This window comes from Sciurus carolinensis, chromosome 2 (genome assembly GCF_902686445.1).
Source record: "Sciurus carolinensis chromosome 2, mSciCar1.2, whole genome shotgun sequence".
NCBI lineage: Eukaryota > Metazoa > Chordata > Mammalia > Rodentia > Sciuridae > Sciurus > Sciurus carolinensis.
This window is the reverse complement of record NC_062214.1, coordinates 40,850,059-40,872,510: the sequence shown is the minus strand read 5'-3', so window position 1 is coordinate 40,872,510 and position 22,452 is coordinate 40,850,059. Positions and strand designations below refer to the sequence as shown.

Below are 22,452 nucleotides of genomic sequence, written 5' to 3'. Positions count from 1 at the left end.
AATGAAATAAAGAAATCACATACAATCAACCCAAACCTTTTGCTATTGTTAAAATGCTTACATTCCTTTTTCTTTTTTTTTAAGATCATTGCAGCAGATGTCATAAAATAAATGTAGTGAAACATTTGAGCAGCAAGTTCCCTAATTGTTTCCATCTTGATTATAAAAACAAATTGAAAGGTAAATCCTCACAGTGAAATAAATGAAAAAAATAATTAACATTCAAAGTACTCCCTATACCACCTGCTCTTTACATACTGTGCTGAAATGAAGGCACCTGATGTATAAAGAGTAATGAAAAGAAATTGAGTTTCTTTCTGAAGCAGAGAGAAAAGGAGCATTTACACTTGAAATCCAAATCAGAGTGGGTTGTACCCTTGGTATAATAAGTAGTTTGGAAGGGCCTGCATCTGATGAGTCAAATGGAATGGTCAAACCTAAATCCACATGCAATAAATATCCCAGCCAAAATATATGACCTAAGTTTTGTGGCTATTTATTTACTTTAAATATTTACTTTCAATAAAATAGCTTTATTTTATTTGAATCTATTTTAAATAAATGTTGAGCTTCTACTCTAGTCAATGTCTGCATTTAAGGTTATCCTTTTTAAACTATATACATGTACAAGTTAAATTTGGAGTATACAGTATTTTGTTCTTTACAAAAAATGTACAAATAAACATATTTACATATCCATATTACTCCAATCTCTACTTGCCTAGCCCACGTACATTATAGATTCGAAGTGCATTTGTTAATTCTATCCCTTAAATGGTCTTTCTCTACAAATAATTATTATTAGGATCTCTAGTTTGCAGTCAGAAAGTCTTACTTGTAGTACACTTAAAAAAAAAAAAAAAGCCAAGATCAGATTACTGGGAAGTAGATGGAACTAACTCCCTTTTATGTACAGTGGCCAAAGAAAAGAAAAGGTGTTCAAATAAAACTTAAAATTTTATTTCTAAGAGAGAAAGAGCCAAGTAAAATTAGGCTGGCAAGATAATAAAGCCTAGTCAATGTAAGAGAGTAGACTTCTGAGTACAGTTGTAGGGGGTCACCTAATTCCACTATGGCTTGGAATGCTTGAGACCCAAGACAGGTTGCTTTGGGACTCTTTTCACAAGGCTGACTAATGAGGAAGCTATTTTCTTCCAATCTATCAGTTTAGGGAGTGATGCAAACAGAGTGTGCTTTCAGAAGGGCGTAACATTGTAGGAATAAATCTATCTTTCCAAGGCAACATCTTAAGTGCATGCATATGTGTCTGTGTTGATAAAGACTTCAGAATTTGGGAGCTCTTGAATCAAAATGAGGAAGTTCAGATTCAGGGAAATTTGGACTGTACTTGAATGTTATAGGTGGGGGTTCAGCAACATTTTTCTGTAAAGAGCCAGGTAGTAAATGTTTTAGGCTTTGCATATTTTCATAAAATTTAATTTATAGGCCCTAAAATTTGAATTTCATGTTATTACATATGAGTCCTATACCAAAGGCCAGCAAAGTGCAATAAATGTAATATTTTATGGTCCTTACTGAGTAGAGTCTGTGATTTAACATGAAAAACACAAGAACTAATGAATGAAACCATATGACTATAATTGAGCTGCTGCAAGACTCCAGGTCCACACTCCCTGGGATACCAGGAAGTTCTTGCACGTTCCCACTTCTGCTTTGAGAACTTCCCTTCAACACTCTGACTTTTTTTGACAGTTTGAGTTGCCAAAAGAGAGCAAGGGTGGCTATATGTTAACAAAATAGACTTTAAAAAATGGTCATGCAATAAAAGAAGGTCACTATATAATCATAAAGGGATTGATTCATCAAAAAGATATAACAATGGTAAATTTTTTATTGTCCTGTATGATATTTACCAGTTCTGCACCAAACAGCAGAGCATCTAAATATGTAAAAATAAGTACTAACAGAACTGAAAGGTAAAATAAACAATACACTAATAAGAGGGAACATTAATACCCCACTGTCAACAATGGCTAGAACATCAAGAAAGAAAATTAATGAGGAAATGGGTTTGAACGATCCTGGACCAAGTTGACGAAACTGACATGCAGAATATTTCATCCCATGGCAGTAGAGTATGGTCTCTCCTCACACCTTTTCTGATCATAATGCAATGAAACTAGAAATAAACAATGGGAGGACTTTTGGAAAATTCACAAAATAAGTGGAAATTAAATAAATGCTTCTGAGCAACCAAATAGGTCAAAGAAAAATAAAAAAGGAAATAAAAAAATCTTGAGACACAAACATGAAACCCACAACATACCAAAACTCACAGGATACAGCAGAAAAAATATAAAGAGGGAAATGTATGGTTATAAGCACCTACATTCAGGAAAAAGAAAGATATTAAACAACCTAACTTTATACCCCAAGGAACTAGAAAAGAAGAACAAACCAAGTTCAAAAGTAGGACAAAAAAAAGAAAAAGAAAAAGAAATAAAGACTAGAGCAGAGATCATTAGTCTCTAATGAAATAGAGAGAGAATACAGAAACAGTAGAAAAGAACAACAAATTCTGTAGCACAATGGATAGTGCATCTAGTGACGAAAAGAACAACAAAAATTTTAAAAAATTTGAGAAAAAACACATGGAGTTTATTCAACTTAATAGCAGTAAAATAAATTATCTGGTTTAAAAAGTGGGCAAGGGATCTGAAATGAATTTCTCCTTTGGAGAAATACAAATAGCCAAGATATACATGATAAAGTGCTGAACATCACTAATCATCAAGTCAAATCCACACTGAGATATGACATTACAGTTATTAGGAATAGCTATTATGAAGATGACATGAGCTAACAAGGGTTAGTGTGAAGAGAAGGGACTCCTTACACAGTGTTGGTAGGAAAGTAAAAGTAAATTAGTACAACCATTATGGAAAATAGCATCGAGTGTCCTCAAAAAATTAAAAACGGAGATACCATATGATCTATCAATCCCACTTCTGGGCATGTTTCCAAAGAAAAGTAAATCAAGAACTTGATAACTGTACTTCCATGTTCATTGCAGTATCATTCATAATAGCTAAGACATGGAAACCATCCACATGTCTATTAGTGGAAAAATGAATAGAGAAGATGTGGTATACAATAAACATTATAGAATATACACATACAGCATATCATTAAACTATAATGAAGAAGGGAATCCTGCTATTTGTGATAAGATTGATAAATCTTGAGTTTATAAAGCTGAGTGAAATAAGGCACATGGAGAAAGATTAATAATGTATGATCTTGGGTTCAATCTAAAAAATTCAAACTCATAGAAACAGTACATTGGTGATTCTACTTCAATTCCTGATATTTTTTAAGCAATAATTCATAAACAATGGTACATCTTACAATTGATGTATCTTAGAAGTGCATCTACATCTCCAATAGTGTGCAGTATAACAGTGTGTGGTGCATGTATGGGTACAGGAAAATGAATATAGCATAGCTTAAAATAGACATAGAAGAGCAGTTGTTTGCACAAAATGATAGCAAGTAAACACTAATCTTGGGTATAACTGGAGGCTCCTGCCCTACCCCAATATTATCTTGGTATTTTAACACAGCCAGTTAAATGTGTCAAATAGTTAACAATGAATACAGTGAGGTGGATAAAAGGGTAAAAATGTCAATTTTACCTTCAGTATACTGTTAAGAAAAATTGCCTAAGATTTGACAATAGAAAAAAGAGATACCTGGGTGTCATTTCAATGGAATGCTGGGTATTGTCCATCATTCTATCTGGGATCATCTGATCCTACAAGAGTATATTATTCTTGCTATTCACTAGACTGTTTCATGCATCTATAGAGGGAGAACTTAACTTGCAGAAAACTTGTAAAAAAAAGAAAGTGAGATTTCTTCAGAGCAATGAAGATGAATTTTGTCTGGTAGAAAGAAAGGATACATTTTATTGTCCTGTGTGATAAAAACCAGTTCTGAAAATTTTGGTGCTCCCGAATTGTGAGTATTTGAATGGATATATTCAGAATGCCCAATTAAATATGTACTACATATATATCCAGAATCCATGTGTATATCCACAAGTAAATAGTGTATTTTATATACATACATATATATATATATATATATACTTCAAATATTATCTTGAACTAATTTTAATATCTTCCTGGTTTCCTAATTAATGAATGATTTAAATAAAATCTTTTACATATATTCATTTCATCTTTGTATGACAGTCATGATTTTATCTCTCTGAAAATTGCAATTTAGTACTTTATAATGTTGGAGGGAAAAAAATCAATATAATGAACAAGTCACCAAACATTAATAGTGATATTATCTTTAGAGGAAGTTAATTTTAACTTTCTACAATGTGAAATTTAGTATATATAAAGTAATTTTATGTTTGGATGCAAGTAAAAGTTATTGTTTTCATTAGTTGTGATAAGAATTCAGGTCCTCTGGACAGAGTTGCAGAAGTTTAGTGTTTCAGAGAGGAATAAAATGTTCAGCATTTGGAGTCAGAATTACACATTAAGGGACAGATCTTTTGGATTTTGTAAATTACTTTGATAAGACACATAACTGTAAAATCATATACCTCAGGACATGACCAGACTGATCCAGACATGAAATGAAGTTCAACCGGAATCTGGGGGGATTAGAGAGGGGAGAAAGTTGAAAGAGAGGATTCAGGATGTAGCTAGATACTAGAGAGTTATTAGAAGAAATGATCTCTGAAAAGTCTCCAGATGGGGTGGACTAATAATTAATTACAAGCTTCGATCTTAACATTCACTTAAGCTCATGCACATCCTTGAATGTGTGGTACTTCAGGGAGTAAGGGATGCTAGGTGTCCAAGTGGGTGAGAGTATCTGAGTGGGAGGCCAAATGAGGACTAGAGACTTGTATGAAAAGGAAATGGGGACGCCAAAGTGAGAAGTCAGCAGAGGCAGGAACCTGGAGCTCAGGATTGGAAGAATGGACTTTATGCCAAAGAATTCTCAGATATGGAAGAGGACTATTGATTTGTTCTAACATGTAAGATGGCGGTTCAGGGCAATATCTTTTCTCGATCTTAAAAAGATAAGATGGTCAGAGCAAGCTGGAGGATTTGGACAAATTCAAGGGGGCTGAATAACTTTCTTGTGGGTAGCTACAAGTGAACTTTATTCATGTAGCCTAAATTTATATATGTCTATAAATATATATGTATATACACATACATACTATATGAATCAGTATTACTCTGTTAACTTTGTAGGTCAGTTGCATATTTGTTTGAGGGTGAAACATGAAGAAGATTAATATTCTAAATATAAATTTAGCAGGCACTGTGGCACATGTCTATCATCATTCCAGCTACCTGGAGGCTGACACAAGATTGCAAGTTCAAGGACAGCCTGGGCAATTCAGTGAGATACTGTCTCAAAATTAAGGGGGAAGAAAAAGGGGGAAGGGGGATGGGCATGTGGCTAAGGATATAACTCAATGGTAAAGTACCCCTGGGTTCAATCCACAACCCCTAGTACTACAATAAATAAATAAATCTAAAAATCGTGTTGAAATAATTTAAACACTGTATCTATTTCACTTCTTATTTTATACAGTATAATTTGAATAAACAGGTTCTACATCTACCTATATTACATATACATAAGATGTGTAGAAAATTTAAACAATTTAGTTTAAAATTTAGTAATTTTTATGTTCCATGTATTTAACCAATATAGGGAATTCCATTAAACACTTTAAAATATTCACAAAGCCCAAACAGGGACCCACCTTTTAAATTTAACTTATACCTTAAAAAAATATTGTAGTTGACAAATTCCAGTTACAAAATGTGATTAGGAAAGAAGACCAGAAGAAAATCATTTGAAAGTGAAACTGCCCTGGGAAACCAAATAATAGTGCTACTAATGTGAAAAATGCAGTATTTCCAAAGTTGATTTCCTTTGGAAAGATGGATGATACAAAGATTTTTCTGAAGATGGAAAGTTCTGTTAAGTTAATTTATTACTCAGGATGCAAGATGGTGATAGAAATCAAGCCCAGTTCTGAGCAGAGTTTATTATTCAAATTTGTATAATGTTTTGCATGAATGGAGCATATGGCTAAACACTACGATTCTCTGCAGCAATGAGCATGAGCTAGATATGAAAGCCCAAATATTATTGGTCCTCTATATGACTGCATTACTGGGCAGAGGCTGCTTTTCAAAGTCTTGTCAGTGATGTAGGAATCCCGTCAATAATGGAAAACACCTAGGACTGTATAGTGGTGCTTTGTAGACAAGATAAATTCCCTAACAGATTTAATTGGTAGGAGAAGAGGAAGAGGTTCACACACCATGAATTCACTGAAAAATAAAATAGCAGCCAGAGGAGGTAAGAGGGAAGATGGTTTCCATGTGAACTAAAAAAGATGATCATGGGAATCTAGTCTGGGTCCAAGAAGATTTTGTGTATAAACCTAATTTAAGCTCAAAGGTATCTTCCCCTTTAAGTATCTTCATGGGATAATTAGCTAATCAATTATGGGTAAGTCATTCCTTATATAAAATATGGTTAATCTAGCTACCTTTTTCCTGGTCTAAGGCACCTCTGCACTTTATAGAATGTCACAAATGAAACTGGAGAAAACCCGAGACTTCAACTCTTAGTGTATTAATAACCCTAACCCTTGGTTTCCACGTTATCATTCTTGTTTAATCAAGAATGTGATTCTTCAGAGTTGCCTTTTGAGCAAACTTACAAAATTAGAGAATTTCATAACTACATTATTGAGTTTCTGCCTCTCATTACTACCCTAGACACTGGGGTTCATTTTTTTATTAAAATATTTTTTATTTTTACAGACTGTATTTTGATTCATTGTACACAAATCGGGTACAAATTTGTGTTCTTAGAGGTTAAAGAATTGCCAGCAATCACACAGCCAGGGCTAAAAGTCATGGCTCTTTGTATACTTGGTCCAATGGTTATGCTGGTAAATTGCCAAAACATAAGCCTAACGACATGATGATTTATACTTGTCACTGGCTTGCATTTAACTTTTTACTCACATCCCTGTCTAGATGCATCTTTTTCCAAGAAAACCTTAGATCATAATATATCTTAAATCTCCATCGATATTTTGGTCAACCTTAGATAAATAGATAAAGTATTACAGTTCCATGTCATACTTACTGATAGACAAAAAATAAATGGGCATTAACATATGCATTCCATGTAACAGGTGGAGCAAAAGCCAAATGTATGTTCATAAGAAAACATAAATGGAAATGTTGTTATATAATAATGATGCAATGTTTATACAGTTGACATTCCATGTCAAAATTTCTAAATTCAACTAAAAATAAAAATGTTATGAAAATCATTTGAATGCTAACTGGATAGATAGATAGATAGATAGATAGATAGATAGATAGATAGGTAGATAGATTTTATACTAAAACATGAGACTCCTTTTAGAGAAGATCTCCCATACTTCTTTCCTGTCTGGTTATTAACCTAAATGATGTTATTCTGCTGGATTTATATGTATTACAGATCCTGCTGGGAAGCATAAAACTGGACTCATTTAGGAAGAGGTAATGTGACTCTATGAGAAAAGCTGCCATATGTGAAGCCTCGTTTTATGCCAGTTGAAATTTTTGTATTTTAGGTCTCCCAGGGATGTGTCCATTGTGCTATTGTGTAATTTTATCAGCGTGAACTTCTGCTGAATATTTTTCCTTCTTTTCAAAATCCATATTTTGGTAGAGCTAACTTCAAAACTTAATGTTGCAACATCTGTGCTTATACACCTGGGAGCCATAGAAGATGTGTCCTGAAGATTATCTACATTTTCTAATCTTATAAAATGCTGCAAAATGAGAGAAAGAAGTTATATATTTTTCCTAGTCTGGAATTTTTTTTAAAGAAACCACTTCCTCTCTCCTTAGAAAGATTCTCATATTAAAAGAGAACCAATAGTTGTACAGGTATAAAAATATTTCTACAAATGTAATAGAATAGTAATTTTATTGTTTATGATAATTCTTAATACATATGTGTGGCTTTCCATTAAGAGACTACTTTGCAAATATACACAGGACCTGGGGCTATGGACTCAAAATGCTTTTGAAAAAGACTCTTTATATGAGTCAAAGAAAGCAAAATAAATTTGATTTCTTTGAATTTATTTACTATGCTTCTTTTGTGAATTCACTGATAGCTCAATGACATCTTTACAAATAGAAATTATGGTTTTATTATCATTTCTTAAACAGAAGATTGAGATCTTGAAAAAGAAAGAAATTTATAAATGAGAGAACTGCCTTAAACTCTACCTCCCATTATTTGCTCTCTTTTATAGAAAAAATATGTAATAATATAGAGTTTATAGTCATATCAAAACTTCCTGCATGAGATGGTACTGTCAGTCAAAAGTGAAGTACCATTTGTTGTTGAAGGATAAGGTAAACTATGTGAAGTTTTTATGGATTCAAATAGTTAAGGACAACTTGGTGTGGATTCTTTTGACTTTGTCATCACTATCAAATTATATTAAATAATAAATATGGAATGATTTCTATGTGCCAGGTATTGTTATAATTGTTTTACATGTTATTTTACTAGTTGAATTTTCACCACAATTATATGTGACAGCTGCTTTTGTCATCGCTATCTTACTGATGAGGAACTTGAAAGATTAAGTGAAATAAATGACTCAAGGTCGCCTCACTTGTCATTGGTAGAAGGACTACTACAGGGCACCATGAATCTACACTGTCCTCCTTTCCTTTGGCTACTGCTTTAGTTTGGATCTGCTTTGAATGTCCCATGTGGCTTCATATCAGACATTTAATCTCCATCATGAGGCATTAAATGGGCAGAAGTTTAATCTGATCATGGAGTTTAGAAGTGGGACCCTTGGGAAGTGATTAGGATCATATAAGATTGTTACAGTCGAGCCCTCATGATTGAATCCTGTCACTTTATTTTTAGAAAGGGAGAAAGACCAGATAGACATACACAAACACCTGCATGCTTTCTGTCTTTTGTCACGTGATGTCCTGTGCCACCCTAAAACTCTGCCAGCAAGAAGGCCATGACTAGATGGGGGCCCTTGACATTGTACCTCCAGAAACATGAACCAAGATAAACCTCTTTTCTTTATAACTTAAACCAGTCTCTGTGTTATTAGCACCAGAAAAGGGAATAAGACAAGTACTTTTCTTAAATGCACCAAAATAGCTCTTAATTCTTACTTTGATGCAAAGCATAAAATGACAAAGGTGATACATTTAAAGTTATTTCAAATTGAAATAGCATAAATATTTAAGGCTGTACCAAGTATACTGTGTAAGTATGATAAAGACAGGAAAGGAAAACATGGTTAACACAAGTCAACTAGTATTGCTTTTTAGAATGAAAAATCAGATTTTAATAAAGAAATTCAACTTCAAGGTCACTACAAAAATAGTAGTAGATTTTGACCTTGCCATTCCACCATTTACAGAAGAGGACTGGCATACCTTACAAGGAAGAGAGGTAAAACAGGTATTTAACTCTTCAGTAATTAGGGAAATGTTTCCTGGGAGGGAACTAAATGTAAGCTGTTTTTTTATATGTTTTATATGCTTCTTTTATATGTTTGCAAGTTAAAAAGAGGAAAATGTACCCATTGTTTGATGTTCTTTAACCCGTTTGCATTTCTTCAGGTGCGATATACAAAGCAAATAATTTTTGCAATAAAAAATTAAGCAAATGGGCACACATTGTGTATTTTCATTTTAGGATTGGAATTGATGGGAACAATATCAAGTATCTGAATCTGAGTAAAGGTTGCATCAATTTTCTTTCATCATTGTCAGGCATAGAATACTTCAAATATACCATTCATTTGACCTACCAGGAACATGGTTTCAAGAGCCTGCACTAGGATTAGCAATGGAGAAAATGTTAGTAGAGACACAGATGTGGAAGAATATTGTGATATAAATACAGTGGAAAAATTTTGATAAGTGTGACAATCACTAACTTAGTTTAGTAATTAAACTGTGTCAGTGCCCCTGCCAAGAATTGTTCATAATTTGGAAGCTGTAGTTGCTGTTGACCTGATTTTACAATTGAGATCATGTCTGTGTTTTAATTTGGAAGCAAAATTGATCACACTGTTCTATAAACAAGGTCTATTAAGTTATCACCCTGCAACTACTTTGCAAATACCTATTTAAGAGCCATATGATTTAAGATATAGTGCAGCAGACAAATTATTTCATGAGCTTTTTGAAGAGATTACTTTATTTTTGAAAGTTGGGTTCTTTAAGTTTCTCAATAAATACCAAACTTCTTTGACAATAGTTTTTTTTTTAAGACTTTTATAAAAGATTTCTATTTTCACTCTAATATATTGACTTATTGCCCCAAATACTACTTTAATATTTATAAAGTGTTCATTCCTCATTAATCTTCAGAAATCATAACCTCACTCATTTTTAAAAACAGTATTCAATATTATTGTATCCTAAGATTAGCAGGAGAAGCTTGCAATTTAGAAGGTTCATATGATGATGAGTATATTTTACACAAATTGCTTCTTTAATCACTACCATGCAAAGGAAGACAGAATGAAATCAATACAAAAAGTTAATTTATTTTTTTGAAGTCATCAGATTTTCTAGGAGTTTTCCCTGTGATGTGTAATTTTAATTTCTTACAGATCTTCTCAATACTATAGTTTTAAAAATTTAAATTGAACCTAAGTGAATAACAAAAACATCTTCATTCCATTTGGAAAGGGAAAAACAAAAGGCTATTACAAGTATCTTTGTTTGCTACCCATAGGTTTTATTCTAGTTTCCAAAGAAGGTTCAGGGTTAAAGGAATGTTCATTTCCCCCCTTTATGGACTGCGACTGCATGAGGATAACTTTGATAGCTGAGTTCTAGGCAGGGATCCAAAGAAACTCTCTACTCTTGATGGGTTGATTTAAGAGCAGTCCTACCTTTTCCACCTTCCTCTTCTTCTTGGTCCTCTGTCAGTGGAATCACTTCTGGCTGCTCCACAATCGTGGCATCTTCTTGGTTTGATGAAAGCTCTAAATAGAAAGAGGCAGATGGAGACTAAGGGATGTTGCTGTTCGAATCATTGACAAAACAGAGCGACTACAGCTTAGAAAGTTTAAAGTTCTTTTTCATTCCTCTAAGTTTCAAGAAGCACATAAACCAGAATACTGTGGTGACCCTCCAGGATTCGTTGCCTCACACACCCATGCACGCCACTCACACACACTTTATATATATAGATAGATAGATGTCATGGTTCACAGCTTCATCTCATTCTCGGATAACAATATATTCTGGTTTCAGTACCTTCTGTTTCCATATATGAGCTCTGGGACTCTGTCTCAATTTTTGTTTCATTCTTTGTTGAATCATTCTCTTCTCCTGTTAAGAACAGTGATTGAAAAATAAAAGAAATGTGATATGCATGACCATAGCTTTATCCCTGGTTTGAAAATGTTTCAATCATGCATGGAGAGATACAGAACAGTTTTGAACTGAAACAGAGGGCAACAACAATAGCACTTTTCAGATGATGAAATTTATATCCATTTTTATGAGATAATTTGGGCCCACAAGTCTCCTCTTTGATTGTTATAATTACAGATCTCAGTACTGGAGTTTTAAATTGAATCTAAATGAATAACAAAAACATCTTCATTCTGTTTGGAGCTCAATACTATAGTATTTAGCTCATTAACATACAAGACATGAGTGGACATAATCTGGAAATTGTGAAAAAAGGATTTGGTGGGGGGCGGTGTTTACTGGGAATTGCATCCAGTAGTAGCTTTACGACTGAGCTATATCCCTAGTTCCTTCTCTTTTTAATTTTGAGGCAGGGTGTTGCTAAATTGCCCAGGCTGGTCTAGATCTTGTAATCCTCCTGCCTCAGCTTCTCGAGTCACTGTGATTATAGTAGAGCACCACCAGTTTTGAAATTTTAATATAATTTCTGGATTATATGAGTTAAATACATTTAATTGCCTTTTGAGAAACAAATATTTTCCCTACGGAGGATTCCAACAAATCAAACATCACTTGCAATTTGATCAAAACTTTACCCTGCTGATAATTTCCCATTCCTTCCATTGCACACCCTGTTGTCCAGTGAAACTTTGGGGCTTATTTGGTACTGTAGAAGTGCTGATATATACAGCCCCTCATCCTTTTATCTTCCCCTTTGATCAATGCTCCGTTGGTCTTTTTTTTAACCAACAGAATATTAAAAAACTTGAGTAATGGGAGCACACAGGGATAAGATGGCAGAACAGTTCAACTATTCTCTTAATTGGATATCAGAAAGATCAGAAGAGAATTCAGTCAACTCTTAATTACTTCAAGGCTGATTATCTAGCATTGGTTTTTCTTCCACTTCTCCTGGCTGCTCTCACTTTCCTCCCCTTCAGAGTTTGAAACATTTAAATGCTCTTTAACAGAGGAAATAGAAATGTGTCCATTTTGCTTCACATTAATGAAATATTTTGTGTTGAGGATATTCAATTGTCGAATTAAAAAAAAAAAAATCCAGAGCTAAAATTGGTGATAGGAACAAAAAGGGGCACATAGAAGCTTGGGCAGTTTACTTGGGTACATCCCTGGGGTAGACAGTATTATTGTTTCAACTAGTCCTTCTTCCTATAAGAGAATTACATTTTCCTAACTGGTACCATGTGACTGTATAGGCCTCTCTGGGTCAAGCATATGTTGCCACTCCCGTTGACATCAGGCTTGTTCATGTGACTTGGTCTAGAAAATGCCACTGGAAGACACATGCTATATACTACATCCAAGCAGAGGCTTAAGATCCATTGCATGTTTCCTCTCATTTTTTTTTTTTTTTTTTTTTTTTTTTTTTTGCTCCTAACAAAGCATGCTCTATCAGCCTAGATCCTAGAATGAAAATACATATGTATAGAAGAGAAAAACAGGGCCAGGCATAAATACAACACATCCTGTTGTCCAATGAAACTTTGGGGCTTATTTGGTACTGTAGTAATGCTGATATATACAGCCCCTGGTCCTTTATCTTCCCCTTTGATACAACTATCTTTAAACTTCCCTCTATATTACTTTCCCTTGATTCATTCTCTGTTAATGTGACCCCAATGGGAAAAAGTCTTTTTTTTTTTTATGACATCCATTCCTCCTGAGCTCAATTGTTGTCAAAAGGCTTTGATAAAATAATTAAAACTAAAGCACATTTACATATCTGATCACTGAAGATAAAAACCTCAAGCTGTCTTTAATAACTTTCTTTCATTACTCCTAGCTAAATTTCAATGAAATTCCAAGCACTGATAATTCTGCAAAATGTTTCTTTTCCCACATTTCATTCCTCTGTTCCCTTTTCTCAATAAGGAACATCTTTATGCATCTTTTGAATCTTTCATTTTATTCTCTTATAATCCATTTTGTGAATCAATAGCAGAATGATCTTTTAACACATGAATTTGATCAAGACCTTTCCCCTGCTGATAATTTCCCATTCCTTCCATTGCTACTCAAATTATGATCTGTGGGAAAGTGGGAATGGAATGATCTAGAAACTTTTTAAAAATGCAGAATTTCGGACCTCACTCCAGTCCTGCAGAATCAGAGCCTACATTTTTATGAGATCTCCATAGATTTGTATGCATGCTAAAGTTTGAGAAGCAATGGTCTATGGGATATAAGTGTATCTGCCTGTTATTGATTCCATAAGAAATACCAGACTTTGCCTAGGTGCTTCATATCTATTATCCTTAATTATCACATTGTCCTGGTAAGGTAGGTATTGTGACCCTCATTCTGCTTTCCATTGCTAGGTCTACCTCACCACTAATACCCCTTTTCTTTTTGTTTTGCCTGGAAAAAATCTGTTTGCATTTTAAGTTTATAAATTAAGGTCTACCTTGTATTTAGTAAAATATACAAAAATTAAGTGTAAGATTAATGACTCCTTACACACATACACACATGTATCCTTATGAGTGATTATCACCCAAATGAAGAACACTAGCACTTGTGACTTCTTCCTGTTGATGCCACCCCAAGAAGTACAGTTTTGTCTGTTTTTTTTTTTTCATATAAACAGAACAAATGCTATTTTGCATCTTATTTTTTTTCAAGACCTGCTGTCTATGAGATTAATCCCAGTTGCTGCATGCATAAAGTAGTCATTCTTTTTCATTGACATATATTATTCCACTGCCTGAATATATTATGCCATATTAATCTAAACACTTTTTGGTTTGGGACTATTATGAATAACACTGCTAAAAAACATTCGTCCTCTGTTGCACATATATATTTATTTCACTTGAGCATGAACCCAGAAGTGAAACTGTTAAGTAGTAGGAAATGAATTTTGGTTACATTAGGTATTTTGGTCACAGTGATATAAAACTAATAAACTCAACCATGTATGGAGTCTCATTAAATGCTAGCCATGTTAGGTGCTAGGAGTGGATTCTAAATAAATAGACTGCTTATCCTCAAAAAGTATATAGCTGCAATTCACAGGCATTAAATGTTGAATGAGTTTCTTCTAAGAAGATGTAAAACAGGGTTCCAACTTTTTGGTAAAATCACTTCTATAAGATTATAGTATGACGGGGAACTAAGAAGAATCAAGACTGAAACACTCAATAAGTGAAATAAGATAAAATTTGATAAGGATAAATGTAAAATTCTAAAAATCAACCTCAAGAAATGAGAGGAGAGGACATCAACCTCATTTATGATAAAAAAAAAAATAGAGCCTCAGGTTTTGAACTCCAGATCTTCTCTAAATTAATGCTAGATAGACACCAGAATGGCTGGATAGAAGGAAAGATCCTATTATAAATCACATTGGAAATAAAGGGCATATTTTTAATTCGTCTCCTGAGAAACATTTTACCAGGATAGCTATTTCCAGTTATCCACAAAGGGTGTTTAAAAATTGAAACATAATGTGAGAGAATTATGTTATGAAAAAATACTTCTATAAAATATGTGTTCAGAAAAACAAAAGTGCAGAAAATGTTCGAAACGAAATATAAGGAATAATGAATGAGGAAATGAAAAGAGGAACTGATGAAAAGGAAATTGAGTGAGACAATAAGAAAAAATATCTACAAACCTAAAAGTGTAATGATAGTATTAACATCTATAGTGGATGTTATAAAAGAGGATGAACGGGGCGGGCCAAGATGGCGGACTAGAGGTCGGCTGCATTTCACGCTGCTCCACGACGCAAGATTCAAAAGAGGAGATAGTGAGAGACTTGGGACCAACTCAAAGCTGCCGGGTGAGTCTCTCCTGTTGGGGAGGCGTCCCGGATGGGACGGTAGCCCCGGAACGCAGGGAATTTGTGAAGTGGAGTTGCTCGGCGAGACGCCCCTCCCCCCGCTGGAGCGGTAAACACGGACAACTGGGATCATCGTAGAGGAGGCGGCTCAGCATAGCGCTTGGACTCGAGCAACCACTGGGGCTCCAGGCGGCTGCCTGGGGAGGAGCTGCGTGGCGAGCTGTTTGGACCCAGAACAACCGCTTCTGAACACTGGGGGGTTGCCCGGAGGAGGAGGAGAGGCCCGGCGGGACGCTTGGTCTGGGAGTGACTGCATCAGAACCACAGGCGGTTGCCAGAGGAGGAGCTGCGTGGTGAACTGTTTGAACTCAGAGCGAGCGCTCCTGAGTGCCGGGAGGTTGCCCGGAGGAGGAGGAGGAGCGCGGCGTGTTACTTGACCTGGGAGTGACTGCATCAGAGTCGCGGGCGGTTGCCGGAGGAGGAGCTGCGTGACGAGCTGTTTGAACTTGGAGCAGCTGCTCCAGAACACTGGTGGCCTGCCTGGAGGAGGAGAGCGGTGGGACGCTTAGCCTGGGAGTGACTGCATCAGAACCACAGGCGGTTGCCAGAGGAGGAGGCGAGTGGTGAGTTGATTGGACTAAAAGCTACCGCTCCTGAACACCGGTGGCCTGCCTGGAGGAGGAGCGTGGTGAGTCACCTGGTCTCGGAGCCACCGCTCCTGAACACCCGGGGGGCTACCCCAAGGAGGAGGAGGAGGAACAGGGCGGGTCACTTGGACTTGGAGTGACTGCCTAGGGCTACGGGTGGTTGGCGGGAGGAGGAGACCTGAAGTGAGTTGTTTGGACTCCTAGTGACTGTGTCGGAAACCGGGCGGCTGTCCGGAGGAGGAGGTGTGTGGCGGGTCTCTGGGTCTCGGAGCTATTGTACGGGGCTCCAGGTGGTGGCTCAGGGGAGGGGCTGCATAGCCAGGCGATTGGTGCAGAGCAGGGTCCCAGGAGCTAGGTGGCTTCTTGCTGGAAGAGCTGCACAGAAACACGCCTAGGGGTGGAGCGAAGTTTCCAGGGCGGCGGGCAGATTCTCTGGGAGAGGCAGCCTAAGGAGACTCGCCTGTGAAGGGTGAGGCTCCCAGGCCCAGGACGTAGGTCCGGGCCCCTGGGAACGTTGCAGAGGAAGACAGCCCAGCCCAGGTGGTAGTTGTAGATTGAGGGGAACCTCTAGGAGGGCAACTGACCAGCGAGACGTCCCCACCGAGTGACTCTTCCCGGCCGGGGGAGGTTTTCCCACAGGGACGGTAAAGCCAGAGACATAGGCACAAACAGGCCTTGCCTCAGCCCACAGTCTAGTTCCCCATTGGATGACCATTGGTCAACAAGTGGAGGCACCTCTGCCCACTAGCAGGGAATATACGCCACCTGAGGGTTACCACACCTAGAGAGGCAGCTTCTTCGTGGAGCTCTGCATTATCAACCTCCTCCAAGACTTCAGGCTACTGAAGGATAAGAGGGGATATACTAGCAATCTTCAGGGACATTATAAGTTAATAGAGGAAATCTGCAACATCTTAATGACCCACTGATCCCTGAACAATATGAGAAAACAAGGGAAGAAAATGCCCCAAACAAATCTAGATGTTACATCAATAAAATCCAACGACAGCATGGCAGAAGAAATGACAGAAAGGGAGTTCAGAATGTACATAATTAAAATGATTAGGGAAGCAAACGATGAGATGAAAGAGCAAATGCAGGCATTGAACGATCGCACCAATCGACAGTTAACAGAGCAAATTCAGGAAGCAAAAGATCATTTCAATAAAGAGTTAGAGATATTGAAAAAAAACCAAACAGAAATCCTTGAAATGAAGGAAACAATAAACCAAATTAAGAACTCCATAGAAAGCATAACCAATAGGATAGAACAGCTGGAAGACAGAACTTCAGATATTGAAGACAAAATATTTAACCTCAAAAACAAAGTTGAACAAACAGAGAAGATGGTGAGAAATCATGAACAGAATCTCCAAGAACTATGGGATATCATGAAAAGGCCAAATTTGAGAATTATTGGGATTGAGGAAGGCTTAGAGAAACAAACCAAAGGAATGAACAATCTATTTGAAGAAATAATATCAGAAAATTTCCCAAATCTGAAGAATGAAATGGAAGATCAAGTCCAAGAGGCTTATAGGACTCCAAATACACAAAATTACAACAGACCCACACCAAGGCACATTATAATGAAAATACCTAACATACAAAATAAAGACAGAATTTTAAAGGCTGTGAGAGAAAAGAACCAAATTACATTCAGGGGGAAGCCAATACGGATATCAGCAGATTTTTCAATCCAGACCCTAAAGGCTAGAAGGGCCTGGAACAACATTTTTCAAGCTCTGAAAGAAAATGGATGCCAACCAAGAATCTTATACCCAGCAAAACTTACCTTCAAATTTGACGATGAAATAAGATCATTCCATGATAAACAAAAGCTAAAAGAATTTACAAAAAGAAAGCCAGCATTACAGAACATTCTCAGCAAAATATTTCATGAGGAAGAGATAAAAAACAAAGAAGCAAATCAGCAAAGGGAGGAATTATCCTAAAGGAACTGTCAAATAAAGGAGGAACCAAGATGTGTCAAAAATTTTAAATATGAACCAAATGACTGGGAATACAAATCATATCTCAATAATAACCCTGAATGTTAATGGCCTGAATTCATCAATCAAAAGACATAGACTGGCAGATTGGATTAAAAAGAAAGATCCAACAATATGTTGCCTGCAAGAGACTCACCTCATAGAAAGAGATACCCATAGACTAAAGGTGAAAGGATGGGGAAAAACATACCATGCACATGGGCTCAGCAAAAAGGCTGGAGTATCCATCCTCATTTCAGATAATGTGGACTTCAAGCCAATGTTAGTTAGAAGGGATAAAGAAGGACATTTCATTCTGCTTAAGGGAAGCATAAATCAGCAAGATATAACAATCATAAACATCTATGCCCCAAACAGTGGCTCATCCATGTATGTGAAACAAATCCTTCTCAATTTTAGAAGCCAAATAGACCATAACACAATAATACTAGGTGATTTTAACACGCCTCTTTCACCACTGGACAGATCTTCCAAACAAAAATTGAACAAAGAAACCATAGATCTCAATAACACAATCAATAATTTAGACTTAACAGACATTTATAGAATATACCATCCAACCAAGAGCGAATACACTTTCTTCTCAGCAGCACATGGATCCTTCTCTAAAATAGACCATATATTATGCCACAAAGCTAATGTCAGCAAATACAAGAAGATAGAGACACTACCTTGTATTCTATCAGATCATAATGGATTGAAGTTACAAATTAATGAAAGAGTAAAAAACAGAAACTACTCCAACACCTGGAGATTAAACAATATGCTACTATATGATGAATGGATAACAGAAGATATTAGGAAGGAAATTAAAAAATTCTTAGAGGTAAACGAGAACAAAGAAACATCATATCAAAATCTCTGGGACACTATGAAAGCAGTACTTGGAGGAAGATTTATTTCATGGAGCGCATTTAATAAAAGAAGTAAAACTCAAAAAATAAATGACCTAACACTACAGCTCAAAGCCCTAGAAAAAGAAGAACAGACCAACACCAAAAGTAGTAGAAGACAGGAAATAGTTAAACTGAGAGCTGAAATCAACGAAATTGAAACGAAAGAAACAATACAAAAAATTGACAAAATAAATAGTTGGTTCTTCGAAAAAATAAACAAAATTGATAAACCTTTAGCCACACTAACAAAGAGAAGACGAGAGAAAACCCAAATCACTAAAATTCGGAATGAACAAGGAAATATCACAACAGACACGACTGAAATACAAAACATAATTAGAAGCTATTTTGAAAATCTATACTCCAACAAAATAGAAAATTTCGAAGACATCAACAGGTTTCTAGAGACATATGAATTGCCTAAACTGAACGAGGAGGACATACACAATTTAAATAGACCAATTTCAAGTAATGAAATAGAAGAAGTCATCAAAAGCCTTCCAACAAAGAAAAGTCCAGGACCAGATGGGTTCTCAGCCGAGTTCTACAAAACTTTTAAAGAAGAACTCATTCCAATACTTCTCAAAGTATTCCAGAAAATAGAAGAGGAGGGAACTCTCCCAAACTCATTCTATGAAGCCAATATTACCTGATTCCTAAACCAGACAGAGACACATCAAGGAAAGAAAATTTCAGACCAATATCCTTAATGAACATCGACGCAAAAATTCTAAACAAAATTTTAGCAAATCACATACAAAAACATATTAAAAAGATAGTGCACCATGATCAAGTGGGTTTCATCCCAGGGATGCAAGGTTGGTTCAACATCAGGAAATCAATAAATGTCATTCACCATATCAATAGACTTAAAGTCAAGAATCACATGATTATTTCAATAGATGCAGAAAAAGCATTTGATAAAATACAGCACCCCTTCATGCTCAAAACACTAGAAAAAATAGGGATAGTGGGAACATTTCTTAACATTGTAAAGGCCATCTACGCTAAACCCATGGCTAATATCATTCTAAATGGTGAAAAACTGAAAGCATTCCCTCTAAAAACTGGAACAAGGCAGGGATGCCCTCTTTCACCATTTCTATTCAATATCGTCCTTGAAACTCTAGCCAGAGTAATTAGACAGACCAAAGAAATTAAAGGGATACGAATAGGAAAAGAAGAACTCAAACTATCCCTATTTGCTGATGATATGATGGTATACTTAGAGGAACCAGGAAATTCCACCAGAAAACTTTTAGATCTCATAAGTGAATCCAGTAAAGGAGCGGGATATAAGATCAATGCACATAAATCTAAGGCATTTTTATATATAAGCGATGAATCTTCAGAAAGAGAAATTAGGAAAACTACCCCATTCACAATAGCTCCGAAAAAAATAAAGTATTTGGGAATCAATCTCACAAAAGAGGTGAAAGACCTCTACAATGAGAACTACAGAACACTAAAGAAAGAAATTAAAGAAAACCTTAGAAGATGGAAAGATCTCCCATGTTCTTGGATAGGCAGAATTAATATTGTCAAAATGGCCATACTACCTAAAGTGCTATACAGATTCAATGCAATTCCAATTAAAATCCCAATGATGTACCTTACAGAAATAGAGCAAGCAATTATGAAATTCATCTGGAAGAATAAAAAACCCAGAATAGCTAAAGCAATCCTTGGCAGAAAGAGTGAAGCAGGGGGTATCGCAATACCAGATCTTCAACTCTACTACAAAGCAATAGTAACAAAAACGGCATGGTATTGGTACCAAAATAGAAAGGTGGATCAATGGTACAGAATAGAGGACACGGACACAAACCCAAATAAATACAATTTTCTCATACTAGACAAAGGGGCCAAAAATATGCAATGGAGAAAAGATAGCCTCTTCAACAAATGGTGCTGGGAGAATTGGAAATCCATATGCAACAGAATGAAACTAAACCCATATCTCTCACCATGCACGAAACTAAACTCAAAATGGATTAAGGATCTCAGAATCAGACCAGAGACCTTGCATCTTATAGAAGAAAAAGTAGGTCCAGAGCTTCAACATGTCGGCTTAGGACCAGACTTCCTCAACAGGACTCCCATAGCACAAGAAATAAAAGCAAGAATTAATAACTGGGATAGATTCAAACTAAAAAGCTTTCTCTCAGCAAAGGAAACTATCAGCAATGCAAAGAAAGAGCCTACAGAGTGGGAGAAAATCTTTGCCAATCATACTTCAGATAGAGCGCTAATCTCCAGAATCTATAAAGAACTCAAAAAACTCTACACCAAGAATGCAAGTAATCCAATCGACAAATGGGCTAAGGAAATGAATAGACACTTCACAGAAGAAGATATACAAGCAATCAACAAACATATGGAAAAATGTTCAACATCTCTAGTAATAAGAGAAATGCAAATCAAAACCACCCTAAGATTCCATCTCACCCCAATTAGAATGGCGATTATCAAGAATACAAGCAATAACAGGTGTTGGCGAGGATGTGGGGAGAAAGGTACACTCTTACATTGCTGGTGGGGCTGCAAATTAGTGCAGCCACTCTGGAAAGCAGTGTGGAGATTCCTTAGAAAACTTGGAATGGAAACACCATTTGACCCAGCTATCCCACTCCTTGGCCTATACCCAAAGGACTTAAAATCAGCATATTACAGAGATACAGCCACATCAATGTTCATAGCTGCTCAGTTCACAATAGCCAGATTGTGGAACCAACCTAGATGTCCTTCAATTGATGAATGGATAAAGAAAATGTGTTATATATATACAATGGAATATTACTCAGCCATAAAGAACGATAAAATTATGGCATTTGCAGGCAAATGGAGGAAACTGGAGAATATCATGCTAAGTGAGATAAGCCAATCTCAAAAAAACCAATGGACGAATGATATCGCTAATAAGTGGATGATGACACATAATGGGGGGTGGGAAGGGTTAGTGTTGGGGTTGGAGTTTGGTTTAGGGAGGGGGGCAGGAATGGAGGAAGGAAGGACTGTATAGATGGAGGGGAAGGGTGGGAGGGGAGGGGGGGAAGGGAAAAAATGGCAGAACGAATCAAACAACATTACCCTATGTAAATTTATGATTACACAAATGGTATGCCTTTACGCCATGTACAGACAGAGAAAAAACATGTATCCCATTTGTTTACAATAAAAAAAAAAAAGAGGATGAACACTATAGATAATCAAATTGATGTTTTAGATATCAAACTCTCAAGTGAAAATACACAAGGAAGTAAGTATAGATAGTGAGCAAAGAGAAATGAGAAATGATAATAAATAGGATAGAAAATATACTGAGCTTTAAAATAGAAATGATTTCATTTTTAAAATCACATACACACATATGCCCTTCTTTATATCAGCTCAGATAAAAAATTGGAAGGCTGTTATCTCAAATTTCAACATTGATGACCTTTGAAGTAGGTAGGATTTGAAGTTACAGAATTTTAATTTTGCTAACATACATTTTATAAGAATTGAATATTTTATAGTTTAATACTTACAATGAGAAAATTTTAAAAGTAGAGAAGAAAACCCTCAGTGATATCATAGAAGAAAAAT

The 22,452-nt window shown here is 36.0% G+C and overlaps 1 protein-coding gene across 3 annotated transcripts in view; it reads right to left on the bottom strand.

The window, feature by feature from the left end:
- Positions 1 to 22,452, bottom strand: part of Macrod2 (mono-ADP ribosylhydrolase 2) — a 2,075,735-nt gene that overhangs the window by 68,144 nt on the left and 1,985,139 nt on the right. For 2 of the 3 annotated variants that reach the window (XM_047537628.1, XM_047537630.1), the window contains exons 15-16: positions 11,346 to 11,420; positions 10,979 to 11,071 (exon numbers count right to left, since the gene is read on the bottom strand). In XM_047537628.1, coding sequence (XP_047393584.1) covers positions 10,979 to 11,071; positions 11,346 to 11,420 — 168 coding nt within the window. The remainder of the gene's footprint in view (positions 1 to 10,978; positions 11,072 to 11,345; positions 11,421 to 22,452) is intronic. The other variant, XM_047537632.1, reaches the window with a different exon arrangement.